At 39.1% G+C, this 21,777-nt stretch overlaps 1 protein-coding gene across 1 annotated transcript in view; it reads left to right on the top strand.

Moving 5' to 3' along the window:
- Positions 1-2,174: 2,174 nt before the first annotated feature.
- lrrc75bb (leucine rich repeat containing 75Bb) overlaps positions 2,175-21,777 on the top strand; it is a 46,277-nt gene continuing 26,674 nt past the window's right edge. The window contains 4 exon segments of the mRNA XM_036129778.1: positions 2,175-2,669; positions 2,672-2,974; positions 7,994-8,122; positions 12,628-12,740. Of these exon segments, the coding sequence (XP_035985671.1) occupies positions 2,442-2,669; positions 2,672-2,974; positions 7,994-8,122; positions 12,628-12,740 (773 nt within the window). The 5' untranslated portion in view covers positions 2,175-2,441.

Raw genomic sequence — 21,777 nt, 5'->3', positions numbered from 1 at the left:
TAATATAAAAAAAATATTTCCAGGGTCCAACGTATGTTCTCTATGGAGCCCCTAAAGGGACATGGAGGAAAAAAAAAACTATTGCGAGATCTCGCAAAAGGTTTTCCTACGTCATATACATATATATATATATATATATATATATATCTATATATATATATATATATATATATATATATATATATATATATATAATAAGGTCTGATGCCTTCACGGAGTAGATGCAAGTTTGGAGAGACTAAGTCACAAAACGTGTAGACCTGTATCTCTCTGTCTTAGAAAAATAACATTATAATATAAACCGATATCTTTTAATCTTACTTGTGAAAAGTTGGCCCTCGAGCCCTGATGTCAATAGTCCGTCGATTTAAACAAAAATACGCCCGCCCAGTGCTGAGGTATCATTAGTGTGTTCAGCTTGAATCAGCAGGTTAGGGTAGCAGGTCGACTGCCCCAAGATGGCGGCCGTAATTCCTACGCCGCGACAGTCAATGCGGGTTCTACTCTTATATTATGTCTATGGTTTTATCCTTTTACTTTGCACCTCCGCTGTTGTGTGTCTGTTTTACGTCCGGTTCACTGAAGTAGGAAAACTTTTTCTTTTAATCTTTTAAAATGTCTCTCACTAATGTTAAGTCCATGTCTGTAGCCAAGTACGGATTTAATGTCTTTATATGTCAGGCAAGTACTAAAATAGAAATCAATAAACTTCTCCCATGGATGACGTGTTTGCGCCTCCATTGTTTTGTGTCTGTTTACAACTTCTTTTTCTATTTAATGGCGGTTGGCAAACAACTATGTGGTGACTAACCAGTAATGAGTGTGGATCAGGTCATTTGTTTTACTTCTTTACTTCTACTTTACTTGTTCACTGACGTAGGAAAACCTTTTGCGAGATCTCGCAATAGTTATTGCGAGATCTCGCAATAGTTTTTTTTCCCTCCATGTCCCTTTAGGGGCTCCATAGTTCTCCTTTTGAAAACATCACAATAAACTAAAATAAAAGGATGACAATTGGAATATGACAAGAAAACCAACTTAAGGATTTCTTGAGAAGTTTACTTACATTTTCTGAATCAAACAGACTTCAGACAGATTTCTCACTATCAGTATCTGCATTTTACATTTGTCCACTGATCATCAAGAAACTCAACACAGAACTTTTTGATTATAGCATAAAATTTAAGGATTTACAAATAGAACGCAGTCTGATTTTTTTTTTCAAATGAACAAAAATAGTTCAAGTTTATTATTTGTATTTTCTTTTTTTATTAGTAACGAGCTTAAATACATGCAATTTGGTCTGTGAGAAGAAACAAGATCACTCAGTTACAGACATCACTTGTATATTTTTAAGTGAAAAAAGATGTATCACAACCACAATTTCCATGTGGTCTTTGTCTATCACTTATCAATTACGTTTTGATCTTCAGAAACAAAGTGGAGTATCTATTTAGACTCAAGACAAGCTGACCCGAGACAATGTCAAGACCACAGCACACCGAGACAAGAACAAGATTCTTAGGGAAGCTAGACGAAATCCAAACCAAACTAATTCAAGCACATTTTCAAACCCATTGCTGTAATCCTAATAGTAAATGATAATTTAGCTCTTGCTGAAAACATTTTAGATAAATTGAAAATCTGCCCATGGGAGCTCATCAACTACCAGCGCTCCAGACAAACTGGTTGCACAGGTGAGTCAAACCTTTTCAGCTACTTCTATTTAGGGTGAACGCAGACTTGTTACTAAACCAGATCCCCAACTACATGCCACCTGTGAAGACTGAGGCAACAGGTGGAGATGAAGGACTTTACTTTACCTTCTTTCATCCTGCGCGCTGTGCTGACAAAAAAAGAAAAAAAACATCTGTATATTGGCGCTGGAAAAAAGTTTCTCCGTTTTGCATATTCACCCCTCGTTACAAAAAAAAACTTGTTGGGCATTTGAATGCAGCCAGGAGTTTTACACAGAAACCAAACAAAAAAAAGGACTTTGCAGGTGTAAAGTGTATTTTTGACACGTCCTTGGAGTATCCAGAGAAAATCAACTCCGCACATTTAAATCAGCAGAGAATCATGGCGCTTTTCCAGCTTCTCAGACCCTTTCTTTGCAGTACGATGTTATCACTTTTAACGTATATGTTCATTTCTATTGGAAAGATATTTTTTTCCACACTATTTTGAATCGGCACATGAAAACATTTAAAGTGCATATGTTTTCTTGTTATTCCGAGCTCTTTTGCGCTTCTGCTGCGTATACAACCAGTCTGTGTTGGCCTGCAACCCGTGCGCCTGTGTTTATGATGCGGGGGTATAAGGTGGGAAAAACGACTCTGACAACAGTCAACAGCCTGCTGCATGACTCTCGCTCCCAAGCTGAGCAGCAGCTCTCCGTCTGATTGGCTGAGGAGAGCTCGAGCTCCGAGTGGAGGCAAAGGATGCGAGAGTGCTCGGGCAGTGCATGGAGGAGAGATGCGCGCAGGGGACGTCGGCGACACACAGAGCGCATTGTTATGCGCTGTTGCGGCACGTCTCTGAGCAGCTTTGCAACTTTCCAGCGCACGTCTGAAGCGCGACCAGTCCCCACGGAGCAGCTTAGGTGTGATGTTTTGGCTCCGCGTTGCACAAGCCCAGCCGCTGCACACTCCCCCCGCCGCCGACACATCCCCTCCGTGGAGCGATGGGCTCCAAGTTAACCCGACATAGAAGTCTGGATTTGGAGAGCAAATTGACCAGCAGGAGACACCCGCGGAATGACCTGCCCAGGGAGGACGACAGGAGTGGCTCCAGGAGCGGCGGAGACTTCTTGTTTACGTCGCTCATGCTCAGGTCCGACAAGCTGCCGGGGATGCTGCGGAAAACCAACCAGAGCCCGTACGTCAGACGGGTGGCCTGGGTCCGGGAGATCCAGAGGCTCCTCCGGGAGCAGAAGCTGGAGCAAGCAGGTGAAGTCCTCAAACTGCTGAGAAAGGTAACTGTCACGAGTTGTTGTGATTTTTTTTTTCTACTAAATGCGACCTTTAACCTTAACGAATGGGTTTAAAAGAAAAAAAATGTTTCACAGGATAAGTTTTGTTCAAAACATACATGTCGCCATTGTTTCTTTACTGTAAACAATGCTACAGATCTTTGTAGGTACTAACCTAGTTCAGAATACTTTTATCTACTCTAATGAACAAGATTTCTAAAAGGTTTGTTGTAAAATTAATAGAAATCTGTGCAATTCAATCAACAAATGAACCCCTACTGATCCACGAGCGACACCCAGCCATTTTCATGCCCTTGTGTCTCTGTTAATGATTTGTTAATATTGAAACATTTTCAATAAATCACCTGCTTCTTTCTACATCTTAGACTTTGAACATTGCTGCTCTTGATTATCGACAAACTGCCCCTACATCTTTTGTCCTTCTGCCTAAACCTTTGCATTTGAAAACCGGTACTGTTTGGACCTGAATCTGTTCATTTTCATAAACAATTCTCAGCTTCTACAGCAGATTACGGTATGCATAGTGTCAGACCCTGGAACAAAGCTATTTATAAGCTTCATTACCTTCTATCGTGTTCAACATGGCTTCTTTTACAGGTTTGAATAATTTTTAAGAAAGAATTATGCATTTTGTAAACCTAACAAGGAGGAGCACTTTAACTAAGCTTTTAATGTGGATTTGTCAAAGGATTGTTTTATGGATCTCTGCTGCATAAACCTGTACTTCTATTCACTTGTCTTAAGCAAAGTATCCAGTGTTTTATTATTATTATTATTATTATTATTATTATTATTATTATTATTATTAATAAAGTTCACAGACAACAAGAAAAATCAATTAGGTAATGAAGTTTGGATTTCCATTGGGAGATTTTTATAAATACAAGTTTTTTTTTTTTTTAAAGTACTCTTAAGAAAATATTCCCTGCCTATTAAGTTTTGTGTTAATTTGGGTTGATGACATCATAAGAGGTACAAGAATCCAGCCAATCAGCTGGCAGTAGTTAACATGGAGGTGAACCTTTGACAGATTTTGTGATAGGATGTGAAGCTTTTGACTTGAGGGCAGAGATGAAACAACTTGTGGAGATCGATGATCCTTATTATTTAACTGGAACAAATCTGTTTATATCCAGGTTGGATTTTTTTGTTTGTTTTGTTTCTGTGAATACGTGTGTATCCTAACATGTGAAAATGCAATATCATGGTTTAGGGGGAGCTGTGGCCCAGTGGTTAGAGGAAGGCGCCTTGGGAAGGCTCCCTGGTTCGAATCGCACAGACAGTCACTCTGGGTCCCAGAGGAAGACCCTTAATGCTGACTGGGCGCCACACAATGGCAGCCCACAGCTCCCTACGAGATGAGTTAAAAAGACGTTTGCAACTTTCAAGACACCTTCTGAATATCGTTCTGTTTACTTCTCAGACAATTTTGCTTCAAATAGTACTGAGACACAAACTAATATGATTAAGTTGAACTAACTCTACTAATTCAAAACATAGCATCTGTTTGTCTTATTTGGTTCTCCTGCTGGGGACGTCAAAAGGAACCAAACCACGTGAAAAAGTTAGAAGTTTACAAGCTCATCAACTGATTTGAACCAAAGTAAACAAACTGTATGCGTGAAAACACCCTTCGAAGTTATTATAATTCCGATCCATTGAGTGTAATTTTAATCACAGTTTAACCACTTTACTCATTACCAGTAGGTGAAACTTGCTTGTTTTTGATTGATTGATTGATTGATTGATTGATTGATTGATTGATTGATTGATTGATTGATTGATTGATTGATTGATTGATTGATTGATTGATTGAAATCATGTTTGACCAAGATGGGCCCCGTCAAAAGAACTTAACATAAACCATGACTGAAATAACTTCATACAAAGCAAGAGAGTGAGAGAGAGAGAAAATTAGAACCCATAGGAGAATAACACAGGGGGAGCACAGGTTTTGCAGGCAAAACATGCTGATATATATATATATTTTAAGCAACCCAGCAATCTGTCAAATCTCAGATGCGATGGCAGATCTGCCTTCTGTTTCATATACTGTACGTCTCCATATCGCCATAGCCCCACGTTTAAACTGCTCACGAAGCACGACTGCTCCCTCCATCGCTCGACGAGGTGAAGCCAGAGCACTGCTACATTGTTTGGGCTGAAGCCAAGTGTCTGACTAATAACACTTCCAGAGGGGGGAGGGAGGGGTGAAAAAGTGGCAGTAGATCTCCTGTTGCAGCTCTCTGGCAGTTAGGCAGCTTTTCCTCCCAGGAATGGATGAATGCAGAGATAATCACCTTGCGATGATAGATGCAGGAGCATTTTTCTTTCTTTCACAAAGAGGAAGTAATTGCAAACAGGAACCAATAACAGCGCTAAATCTTCATCAGGCATATGACTTCTGGACCATTACATTAATTAGTTTGGGATTATTCTAGATATTAATTAGTAAACAAAGGCTAGACAAGTGTTTATATGCCTAAAGCCCCAGACAAATCCATCTTGTTTCTTAAAGTAAGCTGTGAAAATGCACAGTTCACATGAAGAAAAAGTATCTTATTTATTTTACTTAATCTTACATTTGTTGTTTTCAAACCACTTAATATCATTGTCTCATTAGAATTATTAGCAATTGTTTTCTCTTTTACAGGAATGCAAGAATATATCTTCCTGCTGCCAAAATAACAGATTTTTATTTTTATTATGATGTCATTTTATATATGGATTTATTGTTATTTTGTTAGGGATAAAGGTAAGTCAACAAAAGTATGTTTGGATTACATGTAGTAGTTTTCAAGCGCTTATTGCAACAACTTATTTTACCACGTTTTTGTCGTAGCACATATAACAAGAGGACAACGGCTGGTTTATTTTTCAGGCCGTCTGCCTGATTAGCAGGATTAATCAAAGTAATGGCAATACTCTAGTTTCTCACTGGGCTGCTCAATATTACTGGATGCGTAATATTGCAATATTGTTGAATATTGTGATCCTGGTATTCACTGCGAGTAACATTTCCTTTCCTCGCTCTGCTCTCCCTCTTTTCCATCGCCACCATTTCTCCACTGATCTCCTTAAGCCTTACCACCCTAGTCGGCAATATAAACAGCAAGTAGAGTTTGAATGCATAAGAATAAACATTATATCCTATCAAATATTGCTCCTAAGCATATGTTCAAATTCTAATTATGACTGTGATCCCAATATTTTACCATGTGTGTGTTTCTCACAACTGAAAATATTTTTTTAAAATCTCACACTCTTTAGAAAATGTTGCTGTTATGTCGTTAAACAGTACTTTTCACGCCCCATATGTTTTGGATTTTGTACCTTCAGTCCTGATGCCATCAACTAATGGGTCACAGCAGTAAGTCAATCCAGCCGTGAACAATTAATCAGCCAGCCGAACCGGAGGACCATAATCAATAAAAAATGGAGGTGAACGCAACTTCCATCATCTGACTAATGCCGCATATTCCTTTCATCGAAGCGGAAACCTGTGGGACGGGATTTATTGCATTAGGCTTTATATGTTCCTAGATTCTAATGAACCGCGTGTGTGGGAAGATGTTCTCCGGTTTAGAGATGCTCGCCTCATTCAGACCTGAAGATATGCAGCTTTAACGAGGGCAGTACACAGGCATCCTGTCGGGGACAAAGAGCAGAACATTTCACGCTTTCACAATGAAAAGTCTGCGAATGCAATCAGTTCTTTTTTGTATATTTTAAAACAAGTGTTTCCTTTCATCTGTGAATCGACCAGAATTTGATGCGGCAGCTGCACGGCACACTGGAGGCACTTACATAATCACAAGACGCTGTTTAATAATCCTCATTGCTCCTGTTTCTTCACACATGTGGCACCCTGAGCGTGGAGGATATTCCAGCATCAGGGAATCCCACTGATCTCGGCTGTAATAAATCAACCCAGAAGCTGGGGGAGGAGAAACTGCTGATGGGAGTTTTTTTTTTTTTTGTCTTTGCTTCCATTGTGCCCCAAAGCGTTATGGCAGTCAGCAGATATTGAAGATGTTTTACAGAGCCTTAGCCTCCAGCCTGCCGTTTTAAAAGCATTTCAGCTCACAGAACGTGCGTTCAGCAGCTCCGCAGCTGCCGGTTTCACCACAAACAAGTGCATGATGGACCGGTGAAAACAGCGGTTCTTTCTTGTTTCTTTACGTTTGGTGTACCAGCTGTACCCATAATGTAAGAGGTGAGAAACCCCTTTTTAGCTTTGAGCGGATAAAGAAAATAATAATTTAGCTTTACAACTAAATAGAAACAATTTCCTCACATCTTTAATTCCCGCAAACCTTTTCCGCTTCTGATTGTGTTGTTTCATGTCTTCTCTCTCGTCTGTTCTGTGTCAGTGTCTTCTCTCAAATGGGAAAACAACACCACAAGCTTTAACCCGTTTTAAAATGTTATGTATAAGATCAAAAGCGTCACCATATGTATGTTGTATTTACATTTACTGCGTAAACAGATGTAGTCTGAGGATGGCAGAAATTTCATCAGCCTCTGGAGATGTGCCCCCCTTTCTGGTTTTATTAAACCGCTCTGCCTCTTCAATGATTTTTTTGAAAGCAGAAGCGAAGAAATAAAGAAAGCAGCTTTTAATTTTCTTCACCAGAGAGTAAAACTGTATTATATGAGTAAGTTAGAATAATATTGCATCTGTTCTCACTTAAACGTATCTCCCAAATGGATCTTAGCTTTTTGAATTATCTTTATATGTACATAAGGACTGTGTGTATTCGAGCTGCACAGAAATCTGATGGGAAATCCTTATCTCCTTACAAGATGGTAACAAGCTCAGATGAAAGGAGATACTAAAGGAAAGCTTGGAAATCAATTTTCAATCTGTCGTTATCTAAAAGGCTTCAAATGGCCAGTTAAAATTCATTGAGTTCAGATGTGTTTCAATCAGAAGACCGTCCAAGTTAAGAGAGAGTCAGCTAAGACTTTCTAATCTCTTTCTCTTTTCCCCCCCCTCAGGATTTGGGACTGCAGGGATCATCACTCAACGACATTTTATACAAGAACGCAGCTTTTCTCAACCTGGTGGACCCCATTTCTCACGAGCTGCTGCTCAGTCTGGCCCGGGACCTGCAGTGCCCAAAAAGGGTACGAGCCAAATGGTTCAGTTTTTATTTTTATATGTTGCATTGATGGGCATTTATTGTATAATCAGAGCCTCCAAGCAGTTGTGAAAAGTCTGGCATTTGATTATCACTATAGAAAACTGGAAAATTGTGCATGGAAAAAATGTTGCGTTTCCAACGTTTATTATATTATATACAGGATTTAAATCTGAATTTCTGAAAAGGGATGCAAGGTTTGTCCTGACAAGGCACAGAAACATACAGCATAAACAACCACACACATACTTTCATAGTTATGTGCAATTTAGAGCAACCAATAAACCTAAGAGTCATGTTTTTGGACAATGGAAGGAAGCCAGGATACCCAGAGAGAAACCGTACATGCATGCAGAGAACAAGAAAACTCCATGCCCACAAACCCCAGCCCAGAATTTGAACCTAGGCCCTTGTTTCTGCAAGGTAACAGTGCCAGCAACTCAAGATCACACACTGTGGATAAGACAGAAGAGCTTTCACAGGAGAACAATAAGAAGATAATATACCTGTACACAGGCAGAACGGACGACAAGACCATCACTGAGACGCTTGGTGAGAGGGTGAAAAGTGCTGGTTCAACGAATATCTGCAGAAAAACAAATTGAGCATCAATCCCCTTACGTTCTGGGGCTAGATGTAGGATCTTGACACACGAGGTGAGCATGGTCATGAGGAAAGTTTAGCATAAAACTACACACGAGTGAAGGTAAATGGAACCACAGTCCTCAACAACACCTTCAGTAACGCTCTGCACAGTGATGGACTGAAGTCAGTCAGCACCCATATGAAGAAGGCGGATGTACGGGCAGTGGACATCTAAATGCTCCAGGGAAGGCTTAGAACTCAGATAAGTTAAGCTCTGTGACATCAACTCGACTCACTATGTTGGGGGGGAAATTCATTTTTAAGTATGACCCAAAGCACTCTGTCCCAACAGTGAAGCACGGAGGTGAAAAGCATTTTTGCTTTGGGGCTGTTTTTACTGGTAAGGATGCAGAAGGACTTTTCTATATTCAGAGTCCAAGTGACCAAGTCATGTAATGTAAAAAGTAAGATTCAGCCAGAACACGGATGATGGGTGAATGGGTCTTCCAGCTAACAATGCCTCCCAACATCCCACCAGGGCAACAAAGCAGTGGCTAAAGAAGAATCACGCTGAAATCATGGAGTGTCCAGGTCACAGTCCTACAGAAAATCTATAGCGTGTGTGGCGGCTTGAAGTTACCAAGCAGCAGCCAAAAAACCTTGAGGATTTAGGCAGTTTGTGTGCAAAGAAGAGGGACCAAATTCCTCCTCAGACGTCTGCAACCTTGGTGACCAACTAGAACAATCTTTGCACGGCTCTGCTTCCCAATAGAGGTTTCTCCACTAAGCTAAAATGCTTATTTCATTCAGTGACATAAAAATCTATATTTTTTGTCATGTGTTGGGGAAATGGACCCAAAGGCAGCTATAAAAAAAGAGGCAGTCTCATTTAGATGGAGCAGAGATTTATTGAAACAAAGACCTACAAAACTCGGGAACAAACGGCAAACACTGATGACAGGAACTGAGGAAAAACTGCATGGAGGACTGCTGAGGAAGGAAAGATCTAGCGAGGAGGTGAGGAAACAGACCGTTTCATAATTACTGGGAAAGAACAATAAATAAAAAGGGAATCATGAGTGACTAATCAGAGGAATGTAATATAGTTAAGGCAGCAGCAGATCCGGGAAACTGAGGGAATGTGACTAATAAACACAGAATGAATGCAGTACATGCTGAACGGGATCTTACTCACCAAAAGATAGTCTAACACTAACACAAGTATCTAGACTATAATATACATAACAGAACACAAGAAATGACCAGAAACCCAACAGAAAGACATTAAAAGCACTTCAGTGTTCTCAAAATCCACTATAACTTGAAAGTGCTTACAGCCTTTTAGGGTATATTTATACCAGACTGTCATTTTTTGCCCATGCTTCTTTTGCAAAATATCTCAAGCTCAGTTGTATTGGATGGAAAGCATCTATGCTGTCAGTTTTCAAAGCTTGTGGACCATAGAAAAGTAAAATTAAAAGATAGCCACTACAATGCAATCAAAGGAGAACTGCTATTCTTAAATGCGTGAATCATTAAATTGTACTCACTTTAATGACAAAATGAGTCTTGGAGGACTGATGTGACAATTAGGGATGAAAAATGGGGACAAAAAGAGGCATTATATCTTGTTTTGACCCTCTTTAGTGCTCCAGTCTCTCTTTGCTCTGGGAAAAAATGGGCAGCTGCTGAGTTGAAGTCAAAAGGCTTCCTGGCCGCCGAGCTACTGGGTCAAAGGCGGTTTGGCACCAACAGCGAGGGCACTTTGAGGGCTTTGACAAGTGGCCAGGGGCCAGTGGAGAGACAAAACAAGGAAACCCTCCTAATTCCTCAAAAAAACAGGCCATGATATATTTGAAGATCTTTTTTTCTTAATTGTTGCAAAAGAAATCCAGCATTTGAAATATATGTATCAAGTAAAACACAGCCTCATTTTGCTGTGTTGGAAACTAAAAATGGAGCCACCGATTCTTTAAGAAATAACTTGTGTTTTGTCCAGACTGGCAGCCAGCTCAATCACTTGCAGCACAGCATACCAATCAGACCCGTTAAAATTCGAGATACATTTCCATCTCAGGCATGTGAACAGAGGTACAGCTGCTCAGATTGGCTGTAAAGACACCACACACACAAAGAAAAACCCTGAAGCCACTGCATTCTTCTTTAAAGTGAGATGTTATTTCTTCGAGGAAAAAATTAAAAAGTCTTAAGATAAGATCACAGGAGTCCAATGATAAAGTCTGTAAGAAAGTCCAGTTTTATGCCTGCTTGCTTTGGAAACAAAAGCCCAGGAGTCAGGGAAGAAAAGTGAAGGAGTTGCAGCGGTGTGCTCCAGACTGGCCACCGACCCGTGGCGAGATACTGTGTCAAACGTGACAAGGATGTAGAGAGGCTGCGTGCTGAATTCAGGGCCCCACAGCTGCCTCTGTGACCAATAATTTCCACCATGCTGGAAATCATATAGACTTAATATTCATACTGTGAGCAAAGACAATAATCTTCAAGTGTTTTGATGCAAGTGTTATCAGTATAAGGTGAATTAATTCAGTGCATGCTTTGGTTTGATCCACTCACCGGATTATTTCACACGATTGGCTGTGTGGATCCATCCTTTAAGAAAACTTTCCTGTGACATCATGCTTAATCATGCAAGCGGCCGAATATGTTGAGGCGTGAAGCCTGTTCAGTTTGTACGCCGTCAGAAGAAGTGGCGGCAGGGGCGGTTCATTTCCTCTGGGTAAATTACGTGTCTTTGTTTCACCCCCGCTCTGACGTTATTGACTTTTTCTTGTTGTCGAGTTGCAGCAGTAATTAGATGCACCTTGTTCAGCGCAACCTTTTGCACTTAAACTCTTTGATGACCTATTTGATGGATGAAATGTTTGAAGCGGCTTGAGGAGCATTTAGTTTTTGAAGGATCAGCAAAACATCCAGTGTTTGAGGCTATTTTACATTTTAAAATGAATTTGAATCCTGATATTTCTAATATAAAGACACGTGATGTTTTTTTTCCCTTTAATTTCACTTTCTGTCATACATAAACTGAGATTACCATGCCCCTACGACCTCGACAAGTCAGGGTCATCCTTAAGAAAAAAATTCAGATTCCTGAAGGTGTCAAGTTTGTCTTTTCAAACAGAAATGGGCGAAAATAAACATCATGGGAATGTCCAGCCATCATACTCTTCAGGAATGAGACGGCTTCAGCGTCTCAGAGATGAACATGTTCCGATGTGAAATGTGCAAATCAACCCCAGAACAAAAGCAAAAGACCCAGTGAAGATGCTGACTGGAGAGAAAGGGTTGTTTTCCCATGTGAACGAGTCCTTTGTTGACCTCGGGGAAGACGTAATTATTCCAACAGCAACATAAAAAGTCAGTTTCCAGTTTGCAAATGCACTCAGGGACAAAGACTCTAATTGTCTGAAACTGAATTTGAAATGTTGATTGAAATCCCAGCTGTGAGGTACAGGTGTGGAAACATAAATGGAGACGTTGAATTAATCTCTCAAGGCAAAGGTAAGGAACTTAAAGCTGAGACTGCAGGGGTCTCCCAAATGGACAATGACCCGAAGCATGTTGCCATATTACAATTACATTAAGAGGCTTAAGGACAACATAGTGAAATTTTTTGTGTTCGGTCATCACAAAGCCATGATCTCAGTCTAATAGAAAATCATCGAGCAGAGCTGAAAAAGAGTGTCAGCAAGGCGGGCTTCAGCCTGACTCAGTTCCAGCACTTCCATCTGGAGGAATGGGGCCAAATTCCAGAAAACTATCGAGAAAAAAAGTTAGTCTTGTTGTATGATGCATTTAAACATCTGGTTTCAACTGTAAAGTCTCAAACGTGTTTAGTATGTCATGAGTGACACGGTTCAGTTGAATTTCTCTGTGTCTGTGTTGCAGGAGACTGAGTCAATCAAATCCACCAACAAGATCTGCCGGCAGCTGATTTACCACTTGACCCCTCACTCCAAGTGGACTAAGCAGAGCGTGCCCAGAAGGAAGTCCCAGGCCTGGTGGGTGCTTGAGTGTGTGAGTGAGAGAGAGCGAGAGAGAGAGAGAGAGTGAGACATCGTGTTGCTATTTATCAAAAGACACATTCACCGACACAGCGAACGCAGCAGAGGGATTCCCGGTCCTCTGCCATTTTGGAAAAGTCTCTCCACTTGATTTAGCTTCAAGGCGATCGTGCACAAATCAAAATGACCAAACAGTCACCACTGAAAGATAAAACCTCATCAAATACAAAACTCCTTCGCTTGAAAATAATCCCTTCAAGGGTCAGAATGGATGGATTAGTTTTGTCTTAATTAAACATCAAGCCAGTTTTGCCTTAATTAAACATTAGCCCTGCTTTGCCTGGTGGCTGTTTCTCACGCTTGCCTTCCCTCCAACACTTTTAGCTCTTTAGCTTGGCAACATTAGAGAACTGATAAAAGTTTTTTTTCTTGCAATGACAGCAGTATTCTAAAACACAAAATTAATTAATTCTAATGTGTAAGATGGTGCAAGCAAAGTCCATGCACAATCAATGTTAATATGACGTTTTCTTTGTTTTTTAAACTACGGTTTTAGCTCTGTCCCGTATTATATTCTGTTGGCAGCTTGTTGTGTAGGATCCTCTCAGGGAGGGATTGAGCTGTGAAGTAATTATAGCTAGTTAAGAAGTATCAGGGCTTTTTAGGGAAGTACGTCAAAACTTGTGTGTATAAAACAGTCTAGTTTGGAAATTACGATTCATGCAAAGTTTTTTGTTTTTTTTTTAAACCCATCCCTCATGGGATCTTGTTCAGTCACTTACAATATACTGACAGGAAAAGTCAGACAATCCATGGTTCAAAATGCTAATGTTAATTTTATGTCTAAAGCATGAAACAGCACCATGGTCCTCTTCACAAATTGGAAAGTTGATCAAGATGCTTTACAGGGTAATTACAAACACACAGTGAAAAAGCATTGATCAATAAAATTAGTACAACAAAATAGAATGAATGACTTAAACAAGCAAATCCAATGAAATTACACAAAAAAGGTGCTACAACAAAAGGATTTTAGCTTTAAAAGTCTGGCAAATCAGCAGTATAAGTATTAAGAGGCAAGTTATCCTTTAGTTTTGGGGCTGATTCAGAATCTTGTAGACTTTGACCACCATTGAGTTGAAAAAATAAAGTGTCTGTTGTGTCTACACTGCAAAAAGGGAACTAAAAGTAAGTCACATTTTCTTGAAGTTAGTGTATTTGTCCTTTATTTGAGCTGGTGAAAAAGATTATCTGCCAATGGAATTAGTATATTTACCCCTAAAATAAGATAATTAGATACAATGCACTTGAAATATGATGATGGAGATGAGTTGTTCCTATTTTAAGTGCAAACATCGTATTCCACTGGCAGATCATTTACCGTATTTTCCGGATGATAAGGCACACGTAAAATCCTTAAAGTTTCTCAAAAACTGATGGTGCACCTTTCTAACCGATTAAATGTGATACAATGTGCTCAAAAATCTGTTAAAATGTGTAAGTATGACTTTGGTAAGCAACGACCCCTGAGCTGTCTACAAGACTGCCTGACTGTAATGTCGAAACTAGAAGTGCATTCATGTAAAGGCCTCCACATACTCGGGTGTAGTTCACTCCGCAGAGGTTCATGCATACTCAAGGTGGACTCTGCGCATACAGGTACGTATCACACTATAAACGTATCAGCAACAAGAAGTCTTTACATCGAATTGTTTTATATGTCACACCAAGCTCTATGCACTGAGCTGTTCCAAGCAGGAGGTCACAAGGACGCGCAGCATCACTGTCTCTGTTCTCACTGACAGGTGTGCGATGGGAGCCTACTAGAAAGGAAACGGTTCTAGGTGCTCAGCTAGCTAATCACACATTTTACCATTCGTTCAGCCGCTTCGTCCCACTGGCAGAAAGAGTGGGAATTGTAGGAATCTGCCACAAGAAATGTAGGCAACAGTACGCTCGACTATGAAGGGTAAAACGTCCATAGTGAGTCAGCACGCAGCTGACAGTATGCGTACAGTACGCCCGAGTATGTGGGAGCCTTTAGGCAGCCCGCGCCCAGAGTACGCCCTAGCAACTATGAACTTAGTAAGTTAATTCAATGTAAAAGTGAAGTTTATTTTGGCCTAATGTTAGAAACAGGGCAGTGTAGTCCAACTACTCTGTCCTTTCCGACAGAGACGGATAGCTCTCCCTCTCAGGAGTAAGCTGTGTAAGTGAAGGGTCGGAGTGATATTACACACGTGGGAAGAATATTAAGAGCGCCTTTAGTGCACCTTATGGTCCAAAAAATACAGTAAGCTTGCCCGCTCAAATCAAGGACAAATACACTAATTTCAAGAAAATTTTACTTACTTTTAGTTCTATTTTTGCAGTGTACTGGTATATATTGATTGGGTCCATCCTGTCTCAAAAAAGATTTCACCGCTTTTTTTACTGTCACGCGGTGACAGTAAAAGAATCAAAACTCTTAAAGTTGTCATCTGTGTAACTTTATCAGTTTCTCACATCGTCGTGAGAGGCTAATTAGAACATTGCATTTGTTCATTGAGGTTACAGAAATCCATTTATCAACGGCCCTTTAAAGGTGCTGTCCCTCCATTTCAGTCAGAATGATGTGTGGACTTTGAACGGGCATTACAACAGATTGATCTGTGTCTTTTTCAACCGTACAGTTGTAGATTGATGTTTTGCGAGGCTATTGTCCAGTTGATGGCTTCCTCTGTTAGACAGATGACCCTAACATTTGACTTCAGAAAACTTTGGTATTAGAAAGACTTGTAAGGCACAGTAGGTGAGCGTGACAGGTCATGAATGTGGCTGGAACAAAAAAACAAGCCCCAATCTTTAACGACCTGACTCGGTCCACTGTCCACTGTCTCTCCATCCTCATTCTGGAGGAGGGATTGCTGCAAAGTCTGTGACTTTATAATATATGCTGGTTTTAATTGGAATAATCTAATTCACTTTGAATCTGTCTATATGATTACATTGAATTGACATATGTATATTAATTTAAAATTTTCCTTGTTAAGTGCCTTGAAACAACATTTGTTGTGAATCTGTGCTTTATAAATAATCTAAATTGAATCCAATTATTGTTCTGTTATTGAACTTTAACACTTATAATACTAACTGAGCGCTTTGAAGACTTCTACTCTTGTAAAATTTCAGATCATTGCACAATCTGAATTTTCTTGCATATACTGGAAAGCTTGACAATGACCAGAATTTTTTTTTCACTGGTGAATAATCCTTCCCAGTGCAGAATAGTGACCTTGAAGAAACTTGAACTTGAAGGAAAATAGTTTTGAAATGACCTTTCAACCATTTCCTGATTAATCGGCAGTAACAACTGCTTCGGTTATTGCTAACATCTTTCCTTTTTTGGTGTTGGGTCAATGCACCACTGGATGCGTCAGCCCAGAAAACGGCTGGATCTCCTGCTAGTAATTACAGTTAATCAGATCATTTTGATTGCTCTGTGGAAGCGGCATGATTTTATGCTGGTTTACCCATCACTGCAGAGAAACCATTTTTCCAGTGACTGCATATAAATATGCATTTAAATTTACTTTTCTCTCCCTATGTACCTTTCACCAAATAAAAAGACAAAGATTTGTTAAACAATCTGCTGGCGTTATAACTGCAATATTTCAACGAAAAAGAGGGAAAAAATAACTTTTACATGTTCAGACCGCACATCATTTATGTAAAGCTGAGTTTCGGTTCCAGTTGATGCTTTCAGTTTTGCATGATCTACAGACTCAAGCTGTGCTTCCTTCAAATTTTCAGTTTGTGTGGGATGTAAAGTTATCAGGGCTAAACTACTTGATCAAACACAGTTTGGACTTGGGAATAATTTAGGTCTAAAACGGGGCTACATATTGACTTATTATTGAGTGATGTCTAAATGTAGCCTCTGTTTTGAAATCTTGTATATTGCTTAGAACGATGGTCTGACTGTGCCTCCAAAACATTTAATGTAAGAAAAAACTAAAACGTGAAAATGGACATTCTTTATAGTTCTAACAATGTTCTTACTACCATATAAAACGATAGATAAAAGACACTAAACCAATGGAAAACTGAGAGGCTGAAGCTAATGGTTTTAAAGCACCTACCTGAAGTGTGAAATCCAACCTCTGAGTTAATAAAAGTAAAATACCTAAATCATTTATGCTTAATAAAATGTGAAATCCAGATACTTGTTTAGAGACCAGCTGCATTATGCCAGACGGAGCTTTGACACAGACAGATAGGCGAAGGCGCTTCAACGGTCATCCTCAAGGCCGTAGGCTGTGAGAGCTCAACAGCTTCTTCTGATAAAACACTGCAGCATCTGGTGTCGCACACAAAGCAGCAGAAGCACCCACAGCCTGTCTGGTAAAAGACACACACAGCAGCAATATGATGAGGTTAACACTGGGGAGAGACAAAAAAAAGATTTAATCAACACCAAAAAGGAGAAGTTAACCTGTGCACCACTGAGGGGTGCAAGTCTAAACCATAGATTGACCCCACCTTAAAAAAAAATAAAAATTTGATTCACACCATCCATTGTAAAAAAAACATGTATGCAATGAATGATTGTCATTCTTTCTCTGGAATATTGTGCATGCCTTGGTGCATGCAGTGAGTTGAACCAATAGGAAGTCCTTGTAAAACCTCCATAAATCCTCAATGGACAGAAGTAGTTTTGTGGACTCCTCTGAGATAAACCTAATGGTTTAGGCACAATTAATACTGTGAAAATATAGTTACCTTGTAATTATATTTTGTGATCTTTACAACAAAGAATCCTGTAATGAATATTGAGGACGGTATTAAGATTTTCAGAGGTGGGTAGTGTAGCTAAAAATTGCACTCAAATGCGAGTAGCACTACTTCAACACAGTCTTACTCAAGTGAAAGTAAAAGGTAGTCATCCAAGGAATTCCTCAAGCAAGAGTAAAAAAGTATTCAGTAAGAAGGCTACCCAAGTGCTGAGTAACTAATCATAACAGCGTAAATTACTTGATCAGACAGACAAAAATATAAGGTTATGTGCAAATTCTGGAATTTCAAAGACGAAAAGGAAAAATTTACAAAGAATAAAATGACTGAAAAATAAGAAATTCAGGCAGAAAAAAACTTTTCTTGATATTTTTTTCAACATTAAACTTGAAAACAATGCTTACAGCAGTTAATGTGTATACAGTATGTTAGAACAGTGCAAAGTACTTCCAATGACAATATCCACTGTTTACTGTACATTCATTTGACCTCGAAATGGCTCAATGAGCTCAGTAGATAGAAAATAACATTAAAATAAGGGTTGTGTACAAATAAGAAGTCTCACTTTAACATAAACTCTAACTTTTTGTCTCTCTAGTCCACGTTTGGTTAAAACAAGTATGTTCTTTATTTGTGAAGTTACTCCCAGCAGGTCAAGTAGCCAGAAATTTTACAGAAGTAAGAGTAGCGATAGTTGAGTCATATACTTTTACTCAAGTAAAAGTAAAAAGTACAATGCAGTAAAACTACTCATAAAAGTAAATTTTGTTCAAAAAGTTACTCAAGTAAATGTAACAAGTTACTATCCACCTCTGAAGATATTGAGTATTTTTCTTAGCATGAAGTTTGACATTTTTGCATCCTGGCAACCCAATGCTTGGTTTCCAGTTTAACTTATTATTGGCAATAACCCCTATAAACTTAGTCTCTTGAATATGTCAATGTCAAATCTATCTATTCTAATTGCATCATGTGGTATGCGATAGACTGGCAACCCAGGAGTGTACCCCACTTTTTACCCTGTGACAGCAGGAGATATTAGGCACAAGCCTTCCTTTGACTAGCAATGGAGAGGTCCATGCTAATAAAGACTTCAAAGCTTATATTTTTTTTTATGCTTATTTCTTCACTCATCTCCACTCTGTTAGAGCTTGTATGAGTCTGTCAGGGTTACGTAAGCGTGATTTTTAATTCTGTGATGGCACCTTTCTGCTGACATAACCAAGCCTTCCACTTCAAAGGTTTAAACCAAACAGAGACAAATCCAGCCACGCCCTTCATTTGTTAATTAAAAAAGAAATAAATCAGGTCGCCCCTCGGAGGCCAACCTGCTAAAGAAAAGAGCAGATATCTCTTTTCTTGATGAGCATTTCAGTCTGGTAAAAGGTGAAATTACCTCATTTCAGTCAAATATTTATTAAGATGAATGATTCATTCAGCGACATTTTTCAGAACTCCAACATATTATAAGAAATCAAAGAACTAAAATGAAAAAAGAGCACTTTGTGGACACTGTACACCCCCTGAACATGCAATACCCAATGACAAACACAGTGTCATTGGGTACAATGTGGCGATATTATGTTGTATGGATGCTTTAGTTCAGCAGGGACAGGAAAGATGCTAAGAGTGGACAAGAAGCTGGATGGATCCACTGACATGTTTTCTTCGAGGGGAATCCTGTAAGAGACTGAGACAGAGGTTGACTTCCCAACTGAGCAACAGTATTAAGCATACAGGCTGAACTCCGATGAAACGAGTTCCTTTTTCAGGATGTCCCAGTCAAAGTCCAGCAGTGGTGGCCTATCAATAGGGGGAACCAGTAAAAATAATTAGACATACAGTAGTAAACATGATTTACAAAATAAAAAGTGATTATTACATCTGTTCTCTCATAAAATGTGTCTGACATTAGATTTTTCAGCATTCCCATCCCACTGAGAGTTTATTTTGGGTTATTTTAGTTCAACAGCCTCCTCATTTTAATGCTTTAAATACCTTGGGGAGGGCGGACAACCCGACCTCTAGTTTGTCCCATGAAAGAAAACTCTATCACCAGCCACCACTGAAGTCCAGACCTAAATCTAACTGAGAATTTGTTGCATGACTTCAGAAGTATTGTCCACATATGAGCTCCATCCAATCTGATCTTAACCTGTTTTACGTAGCTGAATGGTTTAAAATCATAGTCTCCATTTTTAAACATTTAAAGAGACACGCCACAAAAAACAGCACTTTTCAAAATGTGTATTTTTAAAGTTTGTCAAACAATCTCATTTCATTCCACTTTGTAATTGCACTTTAAAAGAAATTGGTCTTTCTAGTGAAGTCCCAATAAAATTAATTGAAGTTTGTAGTTATAAACTGATGCAACACGAGTATGAATAATTTTACAAGGCACTGTGCCATTTGTTTCTGAATTGTTGAGGAACAATACCTAACAAAATGTGTAAAACAACATATCAAACTACAAATTAGGACATTGTGGTTATTTAAACAAAAAAGACAACACTCTTTTTTTTTACTTTCTGTGCTTATTGATGTTAAACAAAATGCATCCGTATCCATCGCAAACTATAAGTTATTGTGAATGGGTTGTAGAATCACTGTCATCATCTCTTGTAACCAATGAAATAAACAAGAAAATGGATGGATAAATAAAATGTAATTGGAAAATATTGCTTTTACGCCCACAATGAACCATTTAATTCACTTAAGAATACAAAAAATAAAAGATGACACATTTCATTCAGACAGCAGGCTGCTTCAGACAACAGGCTGCTTCAAACAGTGCGACAAAATGCAATGTGCTTAGCACGAGTTTCTTTGAGCTGTGTGTGGTGGAGAATTAATCTAAAAACATGTTGCTTGGTTGGAATTTAATTTGGGAATTCAATAAGGGCCTAAAGCCTCGGTTTCCCCTATTATATTATACTGACTGGTTTAGTGAATTGCAAGTGAGAAGACATTTCATTGTGTGTAAGAATTTCCCACAATTTTGTGTTATTTACACTTAATATATTAGATCCCAGATCCAAACAGGCCTGTGATGAAATGTGAAATCTCTGAAAGCATGCAGATGCAAATCGAGGCTGAAAGAGGTCATCTGTAATCATGATTGTTTTTGTAAAGTTTGAACTGTTTTAATTCAATAACTGCATGGCTCTACTGTCTTTATTTAGTCCCCCACCTGACACAGAAGGGTAATTGCCATCACATTTTGGGATTTGCTGGCTCTAATTGTACATGTCAACGGTGTGATGGTAAAATAATAAATAAAAAAAAACTGTTAAAAAAATAAAACAGAGGTTTCATAGTCTTGGGTTCTTAAATAGTTCATTGATTAGATTCTTTAAAACACTTTCCAATGTTTGAATAACTAATCAAAGCATCCAACAAGTATCCCTGGAAACTAATGTAGGTGCTGAATATTTTCAGAGGTAAATTTAGCCAATTATTAGATATTTATACATATGCAAAAAAATCGGGTTCTTCACAATCCTTTGCAAAATGTAAACATAAATAAATACATCCTGACTTTTTCCTTATTGGAAGATCAAAGTATTTGTTCAAGCCTACCATTTTTGGCATGTAGGATGCTGCCAAAAGAGAAATGTAAAAATGTTTCAAACAGGAATTTTGGTGGGAAACAGGACACGACTGGAATGGGCTAAACATTGACATTTAGTGCTGACAGTTGAGATATTCCAGCTTGAATGAAATAATATGTACCTCAACAAGGAGAAGGAGGGGAAAAATAACATCTCTAGTGGTAATGATGAGGCTTTCTCCCTGAGTAATTAACCCAGATTGAAAGATTTATTTTTTCTGACAGCTTGAGTTAACTACCCGCCCCTGCCTCTCTGTTGCAATGTTTCAAAATAACATTCAAGAAAACAACAAGGCAAAGCCTCCCTGTATGCTCATTAGCAAGTGCTGCGTCTTTCACAGCCTCCACTGCAAACATCCAAACAGCAGCAGCGTCTCACTGTTGGACTCATACCTGCGAGTATGAAAAACAATGCGGAAAACCCAAATGCCTTCGCATGAAATTAAACAACCTAACGCGGCTAAGGGGAGTGCATGCTTTTTATCTTGGATTCTCCTTTTCACCTTGCAGATCCTTGCGTAGCCTTTCTCCGCTCTCTTTGTTTTGTTTTGTTTTTTGTTTCTGGACCTCTATTCCAGCTGTTTAAAAGAAATCTCCGCCTTGCATTGATTTTCTGGCTCGTTCTTGTAAGAGCCCATTTTGTTCAACAGT

The sequence above is a fragment of the Fundulus heteroclitus genome, unplaced genomic scaffold (genome assembly GCF_011125445.2).
Source record: "Fundulus heteroclitus isolate FHET01 unplaced genomic scaffold, MU-UCD_Fhet_4.1 scaffold_217, whole genome shotgun sequence".
Lineage (NCBI taxonomy): Eukaryota > Metazoa > Chordata > Actinopteri > Cyprinodontiformes > Fundulidae > Fundulus > Fundulus heteroclitus.
This window is presented reverse-complemented; position numbering and strand designations above follow the sequence as displayed.